The sequence below is a fragment of the Epinephelus fuscoguttatus genome, linkage group LG21 (assembly GCF_011397635.1).
Source record: "Epinephelus fuscoguttatus linkage group LG21, E.fuscoguttatus.final_Chr_v1".
In the NCBI taxonomy this organism is placed as follows: Eukaryota; Metazoa; Chordata; class Actinopteri; order Perciformes; family Serranidae; genus Epinephelus; species Epinephelus fuscoguttatus.
In genome coordinates, this window is record NC_064772.1 from 27,010,946 (window position 1) to 27,028,555 (window position 17,610).

Consider the following 17,610-nt stretch of genomic DNA (forward strand, 5'->3'; position numbering starts at 1 on the left):
ATTGGGTCAGAATGAAAAATAAACCAATGAAGATCCCATGTCGAACAGGATAAAACTCTGAACTGAAACTAATTGGTCAGGTTTGACATGCAAAGTAATCACAAGAATCACAAGTAATCACCAAAAAAGATGTCCTATGTGTTTTACCAAGATACATAAACTATTTAAAAAAATGGCTGCCTTCAAAATGTTGCTATGATCCCTTCAGTCTACATGGTACCAAAAGCTGAATTTACTTATTCATGAAAAGATGCATACACACAAGGTCCCAGTGGGAGTGTAAATTAGCCTCAAAACCACAAATGAACCCTCTCTGGGGGACAAGGTTCCTGCAGTAACATCATAAAAAAACAGACTGGTCTTTCTCAGGGGAGTCCGTGTGGATTAGTTCAGTCAGTCACTCGCACTTTCTCTCTCTCATATACACACACACACACACACACACACACACACATATTCTGGTTTCTTACCAGAGGCTCAGTAGATATCTGGTCTGTGCTTTATCTCAAATCTAGTCCACAGAGCATCACTTCATTGACCCACCCCACTTCTCTCAAGAGAGGGTTGCAAGCCTAAGGACAACCACGGGTAAACCATAAACTACCCCTAATCTATCACAGAGAAAATACAGAAAGATAACACAAAAACCACACTCATAATATGACTTATTTCTTATTTATCTGTTTTTTTTTTTGTTTGTTTGTTTTAAAAAAAAAAAAGCCCAAATGTGCTCGAGGCAGCCAGAAGAAAGACTTGAGGACACAATAGCATCCAGGACAATGAAGCAGGTTTTGTTTTCAGGTGTCAGGTAACATTAACACTGAACCCGTCCTCACAGCCATGGGCTAGTTCTCTTTGTCACATGCAGCCACACCAGTATGTGAACTTGGCTGCTAGTTTACGACCCTGAGGCATGCACCCTATCAAAAAGCAGCAGCAGCCAACAGGTTGAGATGGAACACCTCAAAAAGTTGGCTGCGAAGAGGAAATCTGACTTTCACCACTGAGCGGCTTGAACCGCATTGAATAGCAGCACTGATTCACACCTCCACCCATTAAACAAAAAGGCATGTGCTTTACAGTCTTATATCATTCCTGACATGTAAAAAGGCTAATTAAAAAAGCATATGGCTGATAAATAAAAACAGGCAGACATCAGCTCATTTTCAGATTAGTGCAGTAGTATTTCCATTGATACATGGTGACAGATGGGACAGATGGGACAATCAGATGGGCTTTCTTTTAAAGGAAAATCAATAATATCTGCTGATGAGCAAATGCTGTTTATCCTGGGTGACAATAGAAGCCAACACTGCAGATTTAAGTGTCATGAGACAAAGTCTTAAATACACATATGTATGGATTGATGGGGATAACATTGCTTAACCTGTTCAAAGAGCAAGTGAGGCTGGCTTCAAAACAGTGTGCTCACAGAAAACATGGTAGGTAACATTGGTTTGAAAGTGAATCAGCCATCCTTAGCATCAAACACACTCACAACAACACATTCACATAGATAAATAGCATCTCAAAGGAAACTACAATAGTTTACTACAACTGTAAATAGGTACAAAACACTGACGTATTTAATTCAGGAAAAGGTAAAAAGTTCGTAAAAACAGTGCCTGAGAAAATGTTACGGCACTTTGTTAAGTTGTTTACAAGAGCTAACGTTAGCTTAATTTTAAAAAACCGTTACAAACCGTTTGAGTCCCATTCAGTGAGCACAGCGACTTGTTTCTTCCCTTTAACGTCTAACAAATGTTCATGACAGGACCTCAAAATGCCTCCTTCTAGAAATGTAAAACAGAAAATAAAAATATATTTATATATCTACACTCCTGCCGGTCCCTGTGTCGTTATTTGCCTCCCTCCTCAGCTGTGATATCTCCTCACCCCGCTTCACTCCGTGTGGAAGAAAGTTCACTGATTTGCCATCCACGAGTCTGAGTACTGGACTGTACCAACTCTCGGTAGAGAGGGGGTAGGATGCTCAATGTTTATCCAAACGAATGGTGTTTAAATACTGTTGAGAAATCTAATACCACTGTTGTAGATTAATAACACTAAAACGACTATTTTAAAAGGAAAAACATGTGTAAATAAGTAAAACCACATGTAAACTATCGCTGTGATACGCCAACTCCCCTATCTGCAGATGGTAGGGTCACAAGCTATTAGACAGTGAGGTATTTGGTGGACGCCCCCTCAGCCTTCCTTTGTCTACCTACCTATTTTCTCCCTGTTTTCTTTGAAATACCTTGGACGAGTGTAACCCAAAACAACTGGGCTACAGAGACTCACATACAAAACATATTAAACTGATGGCTTTCTTTTATTACAATGACAACCTAATTCATTTAAGAGGCAAATAAACTGACTTCTGAAACAAAGCAACAGTTGACAAAGAGCAGATTTGGGGGGTATGCTTAGCAGACTGACTGGCTAACTTTGCTCCCCTGCATGTGTCAAGGGTGCTTTCACCAACTGTTTCTTGTTTCTTTTAGATGCTTTGTTATCTGCATGTATTTCAACACATGAACCCACTGACAGCTAGAGCACTCCTTTTTATCATGCGTGCAGATGCGTGTGTGTGTATATAGCCTCATTTCCATTGCATGGTACAGCAACGAGAGGCAGAGTGGTTGTTGGAGCAGCTGTGTTTTGTTCAGCAGCTTGATTTGCATTTGCTGCAGACCGGTGTGAATGCTGGGAGATTGAGTTTTAAACCCAAACTCCATTTACATGCTATCGGAAATGCAGAAATAGATGTTATCCCTAATGGTTTTCGCAGTATTTAGAAAGATCAAAGCATGCAGTTATAGGGCTTGTCACTGTTGTTTTTCCTACATGATGATTTCCGTTGTCATCACTGGAAAGCTTATTATGCTGTATGAACACATTACTACTCAACAAGTGACTTACAGCTGTTCCAGTGAGTTGAAAGTGAAGCTGATGTGATTCCAGGTCAAGCTCCGAAGTCCCAAATACAGAGCAGATCACTTCCTAAACATAGCTAATCATCTCCAGACTGCCCCACAGTGTGCATGTGTCAGTGTGTGTGTGTGTGTGTGTCAGTGTGTTTGTGTGTGTGGTTAGACTAACTCAACCCAGAGCATCTGAGGCCAGTGGATATTCCTGAAAGATGTTCACTCTTTCTCTCGCTCCATAATTTTCCTAACCATGCCCTTTTGACTTTTTTTTAAAAACACCCCTTTTGTCTTTTAGTCCTTTTCTCCACCCCTGCGACTTCACAAAGCCCCGGCATCGTGCGTGTACACAGACCAAGATGATGTCAATATTTGAATCAGCCAGGCACAGCGAGAAGATAAATAGGCCTGTCAATATTTAACTTGAAATGGCTAGGCCACACAGGACACAACGAAAAAGGAGGAAAGGGTACACAGAAAGGATGGAGAAGCAAAGTTCAGAGCAAAAACAGTGAAACAAGGAGAGAGCTGCAACTGTGTAGGCAATCTGGCAGAACAGAGAGGGCAGTTCGACAAGAGGTAAACAGATCAAGATACTGGCAGACAAAAAACAGGCACGTGGGCAGGGGTGGACAGAAAGATAAGAAAATACATGCATTCAAATGTGAGAGGATACCATGTGTGTGTGTTTTGCAAGTTTTCTGCAGTCTGCTGTAACAGAATTGGATGTGCAGTGCTCCGCAGTTGCTGGAAGCTGTGACTCACTGTAGCAGCGAGCTGATCCAAACCACAATGAATTAAACCAAACCAGAGGTGCACACACATGCACTACATCATTCAAAACACACACACAAACATGTGGAAATGCTCACACACACACACACACACACACACACACACACACACACATACACAGGCCTATATATTTATGTGAAAACACACACACACACACACACACACACACACACACACACACACGTTGTTTCTATGCAGAACGTCAGCACAACATTAACTGTGCCCATATGATTCATACACACACCGAACGGAATGCAAGTTAACCAAACCACAAACTAACCACTCTGTCACACACACACATGCACACACACAGGAGTTATGAAATACAGAAAGTATGCACACTCCATGCAATTAAGTCAACTTTCACTCCACCTATTTTAACGACCAGTAGGTGGCAATATATCAAAGCATGTACAAGTGTGGCCCCAACACCTGATATACTGTATGGGCGCTTTCTGTAAGTAAACTGAGCTACAACAAGTGTGTGTGAGTGTGCTTAGATCTTACCCTGTGTGAGTGGTGTGGGCACAGTAACCTGTACTCCATCCAGACTGCAAAGGTGACCACAGGGGTCAAGGGTCACTACCCCTCCTGTGTTACAGGTAATGATGAGAAAGCAAGGTATCAGTATACCTTCAGTGCAACGTAAAGCATCTGTACATTTCTACATCATCACTTATTCAACAGCGCCTCGCTGCTGAAAGATCACTCCTAACTAGTTTAATTATAACATACACACATAGCCATGCTATTTCTATCTTCACTACAAGGCTTTGTGCTGAATGCTTAGCGAAGTAATTATACAGGATGTATCACACAGGAACAAAAAAACAGCGTGTAATCAATCACTCTGCCTCTCTCTTTAAAAAACACTTTCTTTCATCCACACAATACACTGACAATGTACTGAGAGATATCCAGCTTTAAAGTTCACCCACTCCTATATTTATCTTGAAACACATTTCACGAAACAAGTTTTATATCTAAGTTCGGGAACAAAGACCATGCCTCAATGTCATCTAAAGGTAATTAAACACACCTTATCTGTCTCCCCTTAATCCCCTTTTCTTAATGACTCCCCCGCCCTATCTCAACTTCCCTGGTTCCGTTGCACCCTCCTCACTTCAGCTGACACCTGTCTGCAACCCTCATTACCCCCACCTTCCTTCCTTCTCTGTCCCTACATCCCCTACATCATACCTTCGACCCTCATCCCTTCATTCCACATCCCTCGAACCTCTTCCCTATTTCCCTCGACCCTCATCCCCATACCCCAGTGTGGTATAGTAATTCTAACTGACTCTGATGCAGCTTTGTTATATTAACCCTCTTAAAACAAAAGACTCTGAGAACGACTGAACTAAAATGAAAAGCCTTGTTATTTAAACAAATCCTTGGCCCACACCTAGCAATGTGCAGATGCTAACTGGGTAGCAATTTAAGTACATATTTGCCTGTCCTGAAAAGATAACAGTGTTAATTAATCGGTCTGCCAATATTATGAATTCATTCCATAGAAAATGAACTGACATCAACCTTCATTGATGATGAGACAGTGCTCTGCCTCGATGCCAGGCCCCTGGATGGTGATGTCCTGGGGAACTGGAGCATCTTCTCTGCCGATGCGGGTCACCCCTGGAACATCGAGCAATACACAATAAAAATTATAGAAAATTGAGATTAACTTTGATTGATGTCTCCAAGAAAACGTGATTACTCGTAGACAACATCTTTACAAGTAAAACTAAACTAGCGCAAAGACGCACATGTCTTTTTGAACCATGTGTGGCCTGTGAGCCACATTTATAAGTAGTACTTCAGTATAATTAACTTGAACTGTTTATTCTTTTTGGAGAAAATAGACCCTCAGTTCTCCTTAAATGGCTTTTCACATTGTTGGCATTCCTCACTGAAATGGAAGGGCACACCAAGCCAGGCAACTGTGAACGTGTGTGCAGTGTAGTAGAGGTTATCCAAGAAGCATAATAATGTCAAATATTCCTATCATTTTAATACCATCCACTGTGTAATACTGTAAATCATAAGTGGCTGATACCACACTTAACCAACCACTTCATATGCATTACTGTGGACGTATGACTGACTGTGGTTAATAATTTATCAAACTGACCGCAGCTTTATTTAAAAAGGTCAAAAATCCATCCATTTAAAAGCCATTACAGTTTTCCTCTGCACTGTTCTCACGGCCGAGGGGAGGCAAAACAAAAAGTGTCTGTCTCTCTGCATTGGGGACATAATGAGAGCTCTGTGATTTCCACAAGATATGTTAACTGTACGAGTGTATGTGAGAGTCAGCGGTGTTAGCCGAGGACAGACACTCACTTACTTTTAATGCCTTTAATCTACTGTCAGTCACTTTGTATTAGTATCCCGTCTACTGTCTGCAGGCTATTGAATTATAATAAGTCCTACAAGCGTGCCTCTCGTTATATCATGTCGTAAATCTCTATATCTTCGCTGCCATCTCTTTGCTATCATGTGTTTGGTTAACTAACTGGAATAGTAATTAAGCTGTGGCACCAGGGCTTGCTGATGTAATGAATGAATGTGTGAGCATAAGAGAAGGTGAGAGTGAGAGTGCAGCCACCTGTGGATGGCTGATGATAGAGAAACTATAAATATGTTTAAATACACTGCAGTGATGTCACCATAATCATCTTGTGTGTATGTGTGTTTGTGTGTAAGCATCATGTGTGCCATGTTTGAACTTATTTTAGTGCGACTTCTCTGAGGAATAGTGCAGATTTCAGTCTTTATTTTAGTTTAATGGAATGGTGCTCTCTCTCTGTCAAGCAGCCATAGCGTGAGTCATCTCTCTTTTATAGTTGTTTGGGTTGCAGTCTGTAAGCGCAGTGTTGTCCTCATTTTTATACGGTTAACTTTGGGTTCAGTCAGCGCACTAACCAGTAAGTGGGGTAATTTTCGTCCCCATTGACAATAAAAATAAATAACCAGGGATGTAGTAATTTGTTTAAATACGTGTTTTCGGTCCGAGGGAGCCTTGTGGGAAGAAGCTATGTTGGCTCCCTGTCTTGACTTTATTGCGACCCAGCATTGAGTATCACTTTCCCCAGTCAGAGCCCCCCTCCCACTTCTCCAGTAACCATGGAAATGAAGCGATGGGTGGGTGGGGAGAGGGGAAGGGGAGCGGGGGAAAGGCAGGGAAACAAAGCAATGAGGGAGAGACAGAGAGGGAAGGGAGGGGACTGTGAAGGTCTGGGTTCACCACAGGTGACAGCTTTACATGACTTGTGAGAAATTACATTCATTTAAAAACTCAATGATCCTGGGCATTTGGAAGACAGGGGAAGATGAATGGTTACTGTATGGCATGGTAATCCTAACCCAATATGTGAGTGTTTCTCTGCTGCAAGTGTGTGTGTGTGTTTTACCTTCTTTCAGTGGCAGCAGGGTGATTGCTATACTCAGCCTCCCGCTCCCCAGGCTCACCAGGTGAGGCGTGGCTGTCTGGACCTTCAGCCCCTTTCCAGTGTCAATCAGGTCCAGAGGTGGAGACTAGAAGCATCAGTCAGAATGGAAAGGTAATTCTAACCTTTATTTATTTGAAGTACAGTATATAAGGGAAATACAGTATCCTAAATGATACAAAATGTGTGTATGTGTGTGTCTGTGCATGTGTATGTGTGTGTACTGTGTCACCTTGGGTTCAACTGGGGACATCTGATCCGACTCTGGTTGGAACATCATCTCGGAGTCCTGCAGCATGGATGAGAGAGAAGGGAAAATAAGCTCAGACCGCACATGTAATTATTCACACACTAAACGCCTATGCTGAAAATGGTACTGCATACCAGCATGTAAGCAAACATGACATACATGTGAGAGCAGGGTCAAGAAAGTACACACGAGTTGTTGTACACATCTGCACAAATCATTATGCCCATGCACAGCTACACACACACACAAAGAAAAAAAAACAACTGTGCCCAGCTGCCACATGAGAGGAACACTCCGTGTGAAAGTGTTCCAGAGGGAAAATACCATTAGAGAGGAAAACTACACACACAGGCACACAAAAGCTGGTTTGCAGGGGGAAGGAGTGGTAGAAATGTTCCATGAAAACAGAGTTCCCACAGGGTTATAGTCTGCCATTATACTGCCTAGTGCTTTAAATGTGTGTGTGTGTGTGTGTGTGTGTGTGTGTGTGTGGGTGTGTGTGTGTGTTGCACCAAAAAGCAACAGAGCTAAATGACAGTAAGTAAGTGTCAATCAGTTGCATTACCTACACGCCCAGTGCTTAAGTCCGGAGCAAGATACTATGGTATAGTCCAGATTGTCCTGATATTGGCATAGACATTCATAGTATCCAGAGGGTGATCCCTAATATTTTGGCAGTCCCCTGACCTCTCCTCTACACACACACACACACAAACACGATCAAAATCTTTCAGATTTTTATGAATTTCACCGAGTTCATTCACACTCCCCAGAAGATGAGCACTTTCCATTCTTCATAAGCTTTCTTCTTGTGCCACTGGTCAAGACATCTACAAGGCAGATGCTGATCATATCCATGCTCTCAAGTAAATCATTTTATTTTTGATTAAGTGTCCAGCTCATGACAAACCTCAGAAAAATCATCAGTAAACACTTTACCAATGCTTTGTGGGGTGTAGCAGACATTTCAGCCTCGAGGGGCCACTAGTAGGACTTTAGTGTGATGAGTACCCTTATTTCGTATTAATTGACCGCGGAGTCCAAGATCAAGAAGAAAAATCAAAATGTCTTAATGGTGGGAATAAATAGCAGGACATGGGAAAACTCTGAGACAGCAGGGCAGGATCAGACTGGCAGAAAAAGACAGAATGATAAACTATAAAGAGGAATGAAAACACAGCGAGATAAGAGGAAACAAAATCAAAACTGCCTCAAAAATGTGTGTGTGTGTTTGAGTAAAAACACTCAGATCCAGTGCCAGGGACAACCCCTGCAGTACCCTACAATTCAATAAAAGGAAAAACAGTCACAGACACAAACACCCAGACGGATGAGTGAATTGCTTCACACCAAAGCAGAGATGATTACAGCACATGGGAAACCACCCTAACCACATCTCCATTTCCACCTTCCGTCATCTCCTTCCTCTCTTCCTCTGCTCTCTCCGTGTTATCCTGTAATAATCCCGTAATAATATACATTATCCACCTCAGTTTTCACGATTAGTATCTGATTTGTTTACAATACTTTTCCTTCCTTTTACTAAAGTGCTCTTTGCTATTTCTTCAACTGTTTTTCCAACTCTTCCTCCTTCCTCTTTCTTTCATTTCTCTTCTCTATGTGCCACCCTCCTGCCTCCTTAAATTCTCCTCTCTTTTCCTTTTTTCCCCAATCACCAGAAGAGGAAGCGCAAATCAAAGCCAGCTCCATACCACTTCCTCTAATTCAGCGCCAGCTTCCCCTCTGAGGTCACTTCCTTCGCTGCACTGACACCCTTATTGCCTTTAAACACACTCGCTCACACACTTGCTATTCTTCGCAATTCAGCCACCCTTGCAACCCCTATGCACACGCAAACATCCACAAATAAAGTCATGCATCAGCTCTTTTTGTGCATGCAGATATGAGGCCCCACATTCCACTGATTTTTTTTCATCACTAGTGTAGACAAAGCAAACACGCGGTGTATGATGGCAACATCAGCCGGACAAATTGCAAAGGTGCTGCAGAGACCAGATGAAAATGGAGATCAAAGTCACATTTCAAAGTTCAGCGGGACTGTTTTGAGTATAGTGACAAGACTGTTCTCTTTTTTTCCAACCGTCTCCTCCCGCTTCCTTCCTGTATGTCCTTTCCCATTGACTCTCCCCTTTTGTCATACGCCATCGTGCCTCCTCATTGTCTCTTTTTTTTCCACAGCTCCCACTTCTCCTTCTTTCACCAGGTGAGCTTCACTGTGGGCAGGTCAAGACAAGTCTTTGGCCTTGTTGTGCTCCAGTTTAAGCAGAGCGGTGAGGTGAGTCAACCCTCCTTTTAGATTTAGCAGATTTCAGCTCTGGTATCCTGAGGGATCTCCACAATCTCCAATCACCAAACCTGATGCTATCAGGGTGTCTGAACTAGACAGCTGGAGAAGTATGAGATTACTGGAAGGTCTAGGTATTTGCAGGCTTGTAGAAAAACTTGAATATATATATATAAAGATGTGCTTGTAAAGAAACTTGCTGTTATTTCCCGAACCTTTAAAGCTGTGCTAAACAAACTCTTGGAATTGCTAATACATGAAACAATTATATATAATTTGAAAGGAATCGCTTCTTGTGGCAAACCCACAGAGAATTCCACTCGACTCTCTCCTATTTAGCGTCTTTCAGCTCATAGTTGGTGATCATAGTGGAGCATTTAGCAGCTAAAGAGCCAGATCAAGGAAATGGTAGAGACCAAAACAAAGCTAAAAGAGAGTGAATACTGGATTTACACTCATCAGCTGGTCAGAGACAAGACTCCAAATGAATGCGAATGTTGCTCTGTTTGCCTTATGTGTAAGAGATGATACGATATGTTGAAGCTGTATTTCGCCTATTGCCCCAAAGTGACCACAAAAATAGATTATAGCTGGTCTGAGGAACCCACTGAGAGTATACTAAGAGCATAGACTGTATAAAGCAATGACGCTACAACCCATAGGTTTGTGGACTCCCTCTAGTCCTTGAGTCTGGCATTTTGGCTGTCACCATCTTGGTTTTTTGAAGCCAGAAGTGACCGTATTGGGACAAGAGAATGTAGCTGTGGAGGAGTGAGTGGTGGATCGGACTCAAAGATTGTACCAATGTCTTACAGACAGCCTGTCGCTCAAGTATTCCTGCTCATATGCGTAACTTTAAGCCTAAATAAAATGTAAACGGCGAGTTATATGATAATGTCATCACCATAATAAGACTGTAAAGCTGAATTTGGTGCGGCTTGGTACAATGACGTTCTGTAGTCTCATCTAGCCACTTGTTAGCAACCATCTTTTAGAAGACACATAGAAGTTTCAAAGTTTACGAGTGGGGTATTTACTGATGTATTTTATGCCGTAGAACAAAATGTGAAAGTCTCCTAAGCTTGTGTTATCAACAGACCTTATTTCAGGCATTGAACCAAAACCCATTTTCAAAAAACCTATTGACTTTGAGACAAAGGAACAGGGAGAGGTAAAATGCGAATTCATTTCTGGGGTTTAGGTCTCATTCTGAGAGCGCTAGCCTCATGTGGCCATTGAGGGAACTGCAGTTTTTGGCACTCCAGCATTGGCTTTGTTTTTTTAGCCCCAGAGGTTGCCACTTGGTTAACAGTAGGACAGCTAGTTTTTCTATCTCTGGCCTAACATTAACTTGTCAGGATGTCACAGTATCATTACAGCTACAACAGAGTTTGACGACAGAATATGTTATCATATATGTAAATAATTACTATCAGGTTCTGGTATTAAGTAACGTGAGGCAGACTGAGGGAAAGAAGGTCCAGCAGAGTAAACTTCCACATTTGATCACAAACTAACTCCTGTAATGGAGTGGAAGACTGGGGATGTTTCAAATGTATTTTTTCCTTTTATGGGAAAATATCCTAAACTCACAGCCCTGACCTACTTTTAATACTTTAATCCTAAATCTGGTTTACACCTGAACTCCCCCTTTATAGAACTGAAGACCAGCTAAGACAAATTTAAACATACATGATGTTTTTAAAAACACAAGAAGACAAGTACAAGAAACTGCATACACACACAGTCCCTCTTTGATCCCATCTGTAGAACAGCTGAGTCTCCCCAAAATGCTCTGTTTGCCCTGCATCTGGCGACAGAGATGGGGTTAGAAATGCGGGGTGATGGAAAAAGAGAAAGCGATGGAGGATAGAGAGAGGACTCATAAAACCAAAAGAGCAGATCCAGCATTCTCAGACTGTTTCATTTCATACTTTTTCTTCATTCCCTTCTTCATCTCTCTGTCCAGTCCCTCCTCTGTTTGTCTTTCCTCTACATCTGTTTAGTCTTCCTCTCTGTTTGAATTACCTTCTGCATTGTTGTTTCTGTCTGTTTCTGTTGCAGGCTGCATTCTCGGGACACTTCAGCTTGTTGTTAATGCCACTGATGTGAAACAGATTCTTTTTAGTGCACTTAGAAGTTGGGACATTTAACTCGGTCACATGTGTGTGTCTGTCAAAAACAATAAGCTCATGATGTTGGGTTAAATCTTCTATATGGCAGTTTTTAGAATAAAATATATGAAGTTTAACACACATGGACAAGAAGCACGCCTCAGAGAAATGCATGAGCGGAGTTCAAACGCACATGCTTACCCAGGTGTGCTCCTTGTGTAAGGAAGTATTTTAGATAGTAAGGTTTTAGTGAAAATGCATGTTTGGGAAGTACTGAGCTGGATAAATGAGAATTTGTTCACCAATAGAACGTGAGAAAAATGTTTTCTTCATGAATTCAAGGTAACACAGGTTGACTATATACAAATGGTCATTTTGTAGGTTAATTAATAACATTGTCAGAAAACAGAGAGCACACTAGAGTGAAACATGCAACAGACAAATCATCAGGATTCTTCTTTTTTACTTTTAATGCAGATAGTCCAAGTTGGCCATATGCGTCTTCGGTGCATGTGGCTGCTTTATTTAGATAGCTTACATTGGCCTTAGGCTTGAGGGTGTTTCAAGGCAGACAGCTTCTTAAGATGATATATGGGCTCCTGGGGTATAAACTTGACCAACTAATGGAGATGGGGGTGGGAATAATGATACACTAGCTGCAGTCAAGGTGACTGTTAAGATGGTTTTAGGCGTTTTTGCTACAGAAATAAAATTTGGCCACCTTCACATGCAAAAGACAGTTTTGCAAAGAGCACCATGAGTTCCAGGTGCTGAGGAGTGCACAGATTTACTCACTGGTCTGGTCAACTTCTTTGCACAACCTTTGAAAGACTATATGACAGGCTGGAACTGTTACATCTGTTGCTTCGGTTCCCATTGCATCTTTTTTCCCCATATATATATGCAACCTGGCCAGCTCTAAAGAAATGACTTCACTGGTGTAAAGACAACAGATGATTTCCAAAATGCTGGTTTTGGAACTGTTCTCCAAGTCTTTGGGTTTTGGAAACCAATGTTTGCCATGCAGTATGATTGTAGAGTATTCTGTTACTGTGCCCAATATCTATATATTGTGTTGTGTTCATGTGCTTGTTTGACTGTTGATTGTGCCTGCAGCACCTTGATGAATCTGTAATCCTATTTCCCAAAATGTTAAGAACAAATATCTTTCACATTTTTCTTGTCAATTGCTCTCAGTCTCATCTTTGTCCATTGTTTTTGATGACCTGTATCTGCTGTCTTTCCACCTGGTTTCCTCTCTCATGCTCCTGATGTGTTTCATCTGCCATTAAAGCTTTAAATGCTGTGTCTTCACCCTCGTCGCACTCCTCTCTGTGCCTTTATCTCTCTCTTTCTCCATCTCTCTGTCTCTTGCTAACATCCCCTCCCCTACATTCCTGCATTACCCTCTCCTCCTCCCACCTGACAAAGCCGGCATTGTATCACAGATGCTGTTTAATATGGAGTCCCTCTCTCTGTGTCCCTCTTATAGAGCAACTCATAGGGCTAAACAGGGTTATCTTCCTCACTTCTCTTCACTGCACTCTGTGTTCGGTGCGCAATTATGTCTTTAACAAAACTTGAATGTATGCCTTATGCGTGCATCAATGCTAGAGATGTCAACATTCTCACACATATGCATGTAGGCTACCCTTTTAGACATACAATACTGCTACTCTCTGTCACTGTTCCATAAGAAAGTTTTAGATTGACTTCATCGTGTGTGGGTAAATGTGTTTATGTCTTTGATTGTGTGCGTGTGTGTTTTGGTGAAAAACCTGCAAGCCGATTAACTTGACCTTAAACCCCCGCTAAAACACAACAAACATCCAGCAGCATTGTTCAACTTAAACTCTCTCACACTCCACTGAGCGTTTTTTTCCCCATCATTTACCAAAATGCAAGATCCTCACAGGAGAGAAAGTCCATTGTTGTTGCAGCTGACTCAGAGTTGGAGGAAATCTAACTTGAATTTCTATCGAGGGTGTGTGTGTCTTTGGAAAAGCCCAGATTACCTTTACGGCCATATGGAGGGGATCAACTGATGTTTTGGTTTCTGAGGGGCCGGATATGACAGAGAGACGAGGAGGGACAGTGAACTGGTAGAGGGACATATAAGCCACATTAGTAACATAATGCAGCTCACATGTTGAAATGATCTGTGACTACTGGATAGAAAAGAAAAGAGGAAGGCAGAAAGATGGACTTTGAGATAATAAGAAAAACAAACTGAGTGTGTCGGGGAGAGAGAAGAAAAGGAAGTGGATAAAAACACAGACCAAAGAATTCAGAGATGAAGGAAAAGAGATTACTAGTGAGCCAAGACGTTTCCCCAAGTTGCATTTCTGGCCTCTAAACAGAATGTGATCCTATACTGCACTGATGACAATCCAAGCATGTACCTGGCAAACATATAAACAATAAATACTGTGGAAAGAATTTTGACAACATAGAGTAGAAATCTAATTTGCTTCAGCACACAAATGATGCTTTCAAGTGCTGTACTGTATCTGGTTTTTATGTGCACCTCTATCGTAAGTCTTTAAACTTTGGTGTGGTAGTCTCGCAGTGGGTCTATTAGCTGATAACAGCATTGGTATGTGCAGTCCTTGTGACAGAACGGTTGCATCCTCCTGGTTTCCACATCACGGCCAGAACAAACTTGACAGGTATAATGGTTTTAACATTAGCTTAGCATTCTGATTAGGCTTGGGGGGTTATTTATTTTTTCATACCTTCATACCCTCCTGACATTTCACTGGGCCATAGAGCATATGATGGTATTGGTATAAAAACTAAAGTAAACTGAAGTAGCTGAGCTACTGGTGATAGAAGTGATTTTAGTATGTATGTCTAGCCTACAATGCTGTGTTTCTAACATGCAGTTAGCAGATATCAACACATCAGTAGGCTGAATGGAGGTGATGTGTTCAATAAAATCATGTGGCTACTGAAATGCTTTGTGGTTGGAAGAAGTCAACATAAGTTATATGTGGCAATACTCACAAGCAGGGGCAAAGGTATTTTTCTTATTTACTAGTCCTGTAACGTTATCCCCACCACTCTTAGTTGCCATCTTTCTCAGCTCAGCTGCCTGTTCTACCAGTGCAGACTGACCTCTGGTGGTGCATGCTGGGCACTACAATTGTCTCAATACAGCATCTCCATATCAGTTTAATTCTGTGTGCGAAAATCTGTATTTTTGATGGTATTGAAAAGCATACCGTTGGGACTCCTAAATACCCCAGTAATACTTTGATACCACCTACGCCTAATTCTTTTTTTTTTCAATGAGTTATCAGTAATTTTTATTGATTTCTTATGAGCAGAAAGAAAACATCAGATTACCTTCATCATATGACTATATAAAAACATAAAAATTAAAAAGTAAATAGGATGCAATGACTGAAGAGGTTACACAGTTGTGTCATTAGACAGGAGACGGTGCTAAGACAAACTGACTACAAGAAAAAAACAAAACTAAAAATAAAATAGATAAATAAATAAAAAAAATATATAAGAATGAATAAATCAAACAACCAGTAGTGGGTTTGAGCCAGTATGCTGTGAGACAGTTGCATCAGGGGCCTTTAATGAAGGAGATACCCACTTAGCTTAGTATTTGTCCACCTGACTGATGAGCCTGAAGGAACCCATGCCTAATTCTGATAACATTGTTGCTGTAATGGCACCACACATGGAGAATTGTAATACCCTCTGTGATAAAAACAGTTACACAGAAGATGTAAAATGCTGTGGTTGGACCCGTCGAGGGCAAATCTATAACCTCATAATTACACTACAATCCAGAGCCATAATACGCAGTATACAACTTGTTTCCATGCACATTACTGACAGCTCCACATGACCCCAGTGCAACACCTTATATCATTTCCTCACTGGGAAATCAAAAGTAATAAGGTCTTCATTAGACATCTGACATGTTAATAGAGGTGGGAGGTGGTAAGACTTCTGACTTCTTCCTTAAATGTGTTGGTTGATTCCCATGTTAGGCCACTAGACTAGAGTGCCATGGACTGCTTAACTGTGTCAGATGTGGGATGAGGCTCTTATTCATACACTAACATACAATATCATAATCAGTCAAACCACTGCTCTGATTTGTCCTCTTAACATCCCTATGGTACTCACATGGTGTTGTTTTATAGTGGGCAATGTCAGAATTACAGAATAACGCACAGGCCCTTTTTAATGTGTTTATCTTCAGTAGGACCACTTAATACACATAAAGGCTACTGTGTTAATGGGACTTTTAATCAGTAGCCCAGAAACCAACAAAACTTTCATTGTATTTTATTTGCTGAGAACAAAAATCCGGAATTAAAGTCGGATAAGATTTGGCTTATCGTTACACAGCTCACTTAAGAAACAAACACTGTAAAGAACTCCCGGAGCTGTGGATTAAACATCAGTAGCTGTTGAAACACCATGAAAGACTTCCATTAAACGTCCTAATTTAGAAACACGCATTTGAGTCATATAAGAAATTGGCTTTCTGATATTTTCCCCTCATAAAAACAGCGCTTACCATGATTGAAGCGGGACTGGCCACTTCTGTCATCGTGCAGCGAAGGGCGCAATTACGCAACTGCTCCAAGATCCCGAAAATATCCTGTCACTTGTTGATCACAGTCTCTTTCTTGACAGTGAATACATTCCCTGCGCGGCATCAGCAGCCTGTGTGTCTGGGAGATACTTTCAATCCTCCGTTACCTTCTCACACACACACGAACACACTCTCCAAATGTACACAAACGTTAAAAAAAAAAAGCCGGCGGCTTCAGCCAATTGCGACGTGTGGAGGAATGCAGCAACAGCTGGAAGTGGAAGCAGGAGAGGGAACAAGGGGAGGGAGTTTCTCTCCTCTCTCCCTCCCTCTCTGTCTCTCTCTACCACACTGACACACATACACACACACACACACACACACACACACACACAGATCATAATGTGCAGGTGTTAACAGACCACCTCCACCTGACCTCTAATTCTCACTGACTCAAAGGGAGAAGCCTCTAGGCTGACACAGAGGAGGAGAAAAGGGGAGAGAAGGAAAAAAGACAGGGACAAAGAGAGGCAGAGAGCATTCTTTCAGACCCACTTGGCTGTAATGATAAGAAACCACGATAAAGCATGTTTAGCTAATGATATTAGAGCAGGAATGCAGTCTAGTCTCCTTTCACATAACACACTGCAGCCCCAGTACCGCAGGTTTTGATTCATTCAGTCAGTGGAGACAGGTCCAGACTGGTGCACAAACAAACTGACACAATGCATGTCATGCAGCACTTGCAGTGAGTGATAAAGATTAAGAAAATGTAAGTATTTACATTCCTTTGAGAGAAAAAACCCATAACACCATTCAAAGGATCTGTACTGTGTGTGATAGGCCTGTTACAAAATATATAGCCCGTCTGTATGAATACAGGATGGGTTAAGGCAGTGAAGTAATCTACACATTCAACCCAAAGAAAAAATTCAAATATTCCCAAGGATAGAAAATTATAATCTCTCCTGTTACACTTAAAGGTTCAGTGTAGGCTACCGTAAAACTTCAGCTAATAGCCTGGGCTATTGTTTGCTTAAATCACTGAAATCAACAGGCCTATATTTGGGACAGGCCTTTAATTCCTCTCACACAAAACTGTTGCTCAACAAAGATGGGAAATACAATCAAATTGTTTATTGAAACCAGTATGAATAATTAGGCTTCAGATAATATATCAATTGTGAGTCATTCATTTGA

General features: G+C 41.4%; 1 protein-coding gene across 4 annotated transcripts in view; it reads right to left on the bottom strand.

Moving 5' to 3' along the window:
• The window catches only part of phldb2b (pleckstrin homology-like domain, family B, member 2b), a 42,333-nt gene extending 25,650 nt beyond the window's left edge, over positions 1-16,683 (bottom strand). For 2 of the 4 annotated variants that reach the window (XM_049564994.1, XM_049564995.1), the window contains exons 1-5: positions 16,393-16,682; positions 7,407-7,463; positions 7,139-7,262; positions 5,262-5,360; positions 4,233-4,316 (exon numbers count right to left, since the gene is read on the bottom strand). In XM_049564994.1, coding sequence (XP_049420951.1) covers positions 4,233-4,316; positions 5,262-5,360; positions 7,139-7,262; positions 7,407-7,463; positions 16,393-16,425 — 397 coding nt within the window. In that variant the 5' untranslated portion in view covers positions 16,426-16,682. Of the gene's footprint in view, positions 1-1,703; positions 1,930-4,232; positions 4,317-5,261; positions 5,361-7,138; positions 7,263-7,406; positions 7,464-16,392 lie in introns of those variants that run through there. The other 2 variants (XM_049564993.1, XM_049564996.1) reach the window with 2 other exon arrangements.
• Positions 16,684-17,610: the final 927 nt, after the last annotated feature.